The 4,171-nt window shown below is 35.7% G+C and overlaps 1 protein-coding gene across 3 annotated transcripts in view; it reads right to left on the reverse strand.

The window, feature by feature from the left end:
• lrrk2 (leucine-rich repeat kinase 2) overlaps nt 1-4,171 on the reverse strand; it is a 78,002-nt gene that overhangs the window by 48,112 nt on the left and 25,719 nt on the right. For all 3 annotated transcript variants that reach the window (XR_001482146.1, XM_015402344.1, XM_015402343.1), the window contains 3 exons: nt 2,486-2,646; nt 2,330-2,409; nt 2,138-2,244 (listed from right to left, as the gene is read on the reverse strand). Coding sequence is in view for 2 of the 3 variants with exons in the window: in XM_015402344.1 (XP_015257830.1) it covers nt 2,138-2,244; nt 2,330-2,409; nt 2,486-2,646 (348 nt within the window). In the remaining variant the exon portion in view is untranslated. The remainder of the gene's footprint in view (nt 1-2,137; nt 2,245-2,329; nt 2,410-2,485; nt 2,647-4,171) is intronic.

Below are 4,171 nucleotides of genomic sequence, written 5' to 3' on the forward strand. Positions count from 1 at the left end.
TACAATCTTTTAATTACCACAAGCTGGTGGTGTACTATTCCCACCCAAATAGGGTATTCTATTTATTTATTTGTTTTGGTCACTTTTCTGGTCACTTTAGTTTATTCTTTGTCAGTATTTAATAATATAACTCAGTAAGTTATTTTTCTTTAAAACAATTATGGTATGGTTAAAAATGTTGGTTAAATAAAGATTTATTTGGAAGTCTGTGTTTGTGTTCTTTATTAAAATTAAATAATTTAGCAAGATTATAAAAAGTCCAGGCAGAGCTGCACATAAAATATGGTTTCAAATCTTTTCAATAATTATTGATATCGATCAATATGCATTTTTTTTTATCGATAAGCTTTTTTTCTATATCGCCCAGCCCTATGCGAAATCACCTTTTTATTGGCTTTTAGCAGATGCATCAAAACTTTATGTAACCGTTAGCAACCCTCAACAATAGTTTGCTCTAATTGGCAGCTCCACCAGCATCTCCTAGAAATAAACCCAGCGGATATAAGAATCCAGCAAAACCCTCCAAAGCACCTAAAGAAATAGGCATTCAGCAGAAATAGTTGAAAATTGTATAAACTCTCAACTTATAATGTATAAAAATTTAATGCAAACTTAACTAAAACTAACCTTAATAAAATAATAGTAACTAATGAAAAAAATAACAAACCCGTTCAAGAACTAAACAAAAATGAATTAATTAATTCAATCTACAAAAGAAAGTAAAATCCATTTTTTTTCTAACTTTGGAAGGCAGGATGGAGCGATGTTTCTCTTATTTGGTCTTTAGATTAGCCCTGAATTACTAAATAAGACATTTAATGGTATTTTATTTTTAAGGCTGCAGCAGCTGCTTCAAAATGCTTGAAGAAGCACTATCAAACACATCTCTACTGGATCAGAGACCAATGAAGGGGTTTTCCCTAAATGGATGAACCGTACCTCTCAGCCTGATGACCTGTCTGTCTCTGGGTTTGGAAGCTTCCATTGTGATGTAGAGCTGTAGGACTTGGACACTTAGTTCTGATATAGGGAACTATCAGCGATTCTGCTTACAGACGTTTCACTGTTCAGGCCATCTACGGAGTGAGGTTTGTTCCATTATCGTTGCAAGCAAAAATAAGACGTATTGTAAATTAAAATAATTTTTAAAAACACTTTGTCAATAGAAGATTTTCTACATAAGGTTTTTGAGTGGAAATTTTAAGAAAATGCAATCTTAAAATGAAACCAAAAATCTTCTCAATCGAAAAAAAGTTTTTTACAATCCCTGCTGTTTTTCACAGATTTTATTTTTTAAATATTGTTCCTTTTTACCTTGTTTCCATATTTTTATATATTCAATCATAAAAAAATAATCTTACAATTTTATTTTATAATTCCTCTGAAGTGAGGAGTAAAGAGGCATTTTGGCCACAACATTTGTTTTGGTCAATTATGTGCATCAAGAGCAAGAGTTTGTATTGGGTTGGAAGTGAAGTGAATTGGATCTTTAAAACACAATTTGAAATAGAAAACAATTTGTAAAACCAAATATGAAAAAAAAAAATTATAATCAAGAAATATAAAATCTTAAAAAAAAAAAATAAGATAAGATAAATAAAATATGAATAAAAGTTTTTTTTTTTTTTTTAAACATGAGAAAAAAAGCTAATTTACTCTAAAAACCTGCATTACTTCTCGGATTTCCATTTACAAAAACTGTTATTTGCTTGCAACAATAATGGGACAAAATTCACTCCATAGTTTCAACGGTACAAATGTTAAATTAAGAAAGACATGGAAGACTGAGTTAGATGTTAAAGAACTGGACGGCTGCCCACAGGCCTGACCTCCAGTCCTGGGTTAAATAAGACCATAGACTATGCGTAAAAAACACAAAAACGTATCTTGCTCAGGATAAAAGAATCCAGTCTTATGATGTCTGTAAAAATGAGAACACCTTGAAGTGAAAGAGTCAGTGCAAACCACCAGTGATTCTCTGCTACCAAAATAAATCAGAGGTGTAGTTTGTTTGGACCAACGCAGGAATTCAATGGAAATGTCATGAGTCAGACAGGAAGTAAGACAAGATGGCAAATCAAAACATTTCCTCTGTTTGGAAAACACAAACAAAACATGGAGGAAAAAGCTCACTCACTGTTGTTTGTAATGAGCGTGGCGATGGCGCTGGTGGCTGCGATGAACACACTGGGAGAGGACGGGTGCAGCAGCATTGCAGCCATTAACCGCCTGTGAACAGGAGTCCTGACAGACAAACATCCAGATCTAATCAAACAGCTCTGAACTCATTCAGAAGACTTTTTCTAAACCTAACCTCTACGCCACCCACCTGCCCTCTAGCTCCTCTTCTGAAGGGTTTACTTGAGCTCCGTTCAACAGCAGATTATGAATGGCCCAGCTTGCTGCTTCCTGAAATGACCAAACGAGTCCAGCATTAGCCGCTTCCCTTCTCAAACCGCGGCGTCTGGAAGTTACAGGACCTCACCTGAACAGCCTGCTCAGCTGCATGGAGCTCCAGCGCGGTGCAGCAGTCTTCCATCCAGCCCAGGCCCATGTCCTCCACCTCCTCCATGCCTCTCTCTGCTTCCAGCTCTCCTTCCTCCAGACCCTGCTCAGCCACCGCCTTGCTCTGCACGATGGTTGCAGCTGAAAGGTGGCATCAAGGGAAGAATGAACTAATAAATGACCCTACTAGTAAACAAAGGCTAAAACAAGGAAAAAAGAAAATCCAAATAGCAAATTGAATTTTAAAAGTGAGTCGCATCAAATAATAAAACAGAAGCTTAGATTAGCCATTTATCTCGCTGACCCTGGAGGAGCTGCTGTTTAGATCCAAAGGGCTTTTAGAGATGCTGCAAAATATTAAAGCTACACTACAGATTCACATTAATCCCACTTGCTTTTAAAGATCATTCTTCCAAACAGCTGTTAGACTTGATAACGGTCTCTGCTCTGAACAAACATCACATTTCTATAGTGTTGTACCGATACCGATACCAGTATCGGACGGGGCCCCGATACTGCCCTAAAATGGTGGTATCGGTATCGGCGAGTACCAACAAATAGGGCACCGATACCATTTTGAGAGCCATAAGTTTATTCAACTATTGTCACCCACTCCTGTTAGGCAATACAAAGTTCTACTGGATTCACTTTGTATTAGATTTTTTCCTGCTTCACAAAGGTAGGCAGCAGCTTGACAAGCCATGATGGCAATTATTTTACATTATTATGGTATCGGCCGATACTGCACCGCCAGGTATCGGGTATCGGTATCGGGGCCAAGAAATGGCATCGGCGCAACACTATATTTCTACATACCTGTTGTTTTGCAGCCTTATTTTTATTCTTGTGAAGAACGCCTTTTTATGTATAAACTTTCACATTTTCCTCAGTTTTTAAAACCGCTTCTTCTTTCTACACTGCTTTATTTTTTTTATTTTGTTCTACTTTTTAATAAGTGAACTGTAAGATTTTTCCTATGTTGTAAACTTGATTCATTCTTTAGTGCCTCCGTGTTTTTTTTTTTGCCTGATCCTTTTGTGTTTCACTTTCCTGCTTGGAAAACCTGAACATTTTCCACTGTGGGAAAGTAAACTAAATTTATGTTCTCTGCTAATTTCAGATTTAGATGAATATATGACATGGTATTTTTGAAGTAAATCTAACTATCTATGTACCTGGGGGAAGGAATATATAAATCTCCCAGAGTTCCCTGAAAGAGAGCTGTACTAAAGAAGAACATATTTAGGTCCAGAAGTCCCAAAAAAAAAACCATTAAAGAATATAAAATATGTTTAAAGAAGTTAAAAGTTTGAAAATTGAAACAAATAAAATATGGAAAGTAAATGTGAAAAACAGAAACTGAGAAAACAGCAAAGTCTCAAAGCCTTTTTTTTTTTTTTTTTTATTAAAACCTATTCAACGTTAAATTTCTAGATAGCTTTTTGTTTTAAATGTCCCATTTACAAAACATGTTCTTTGCCTGCAGCAAAAATGGGAAAAAAATGCAATTCCCTTAGAGTAATAAGGACAAAACATGAGGAATATATGTGAAAACATGCATATCGTCACTGTCGGGAAAAAACCTTGTAACTTCCATTTTGGACTTTTTTTTTTTCATAAATTGATACGATGGGTCAGTCCCCACGTGTGAACGTATGTTTTGGAA

This window comes from Cyprinodon variegatus, unplaced genomic scaffold, assembly GCF_000732505.1.
Source record: "Cyprinodon variegatus isolate N-32 unplaced genomic scaffold, C_variegatus-1.0 Scaffold1337, whole genome shotgun sequence".
NCBI classification, from domain to species: Eukaryota; Metazoa; Chordata; class Actinopteri; order Cyprinodontiformes; family Cyprinodontidae; genus Cyprinodon; species Cyprinodon variegatus.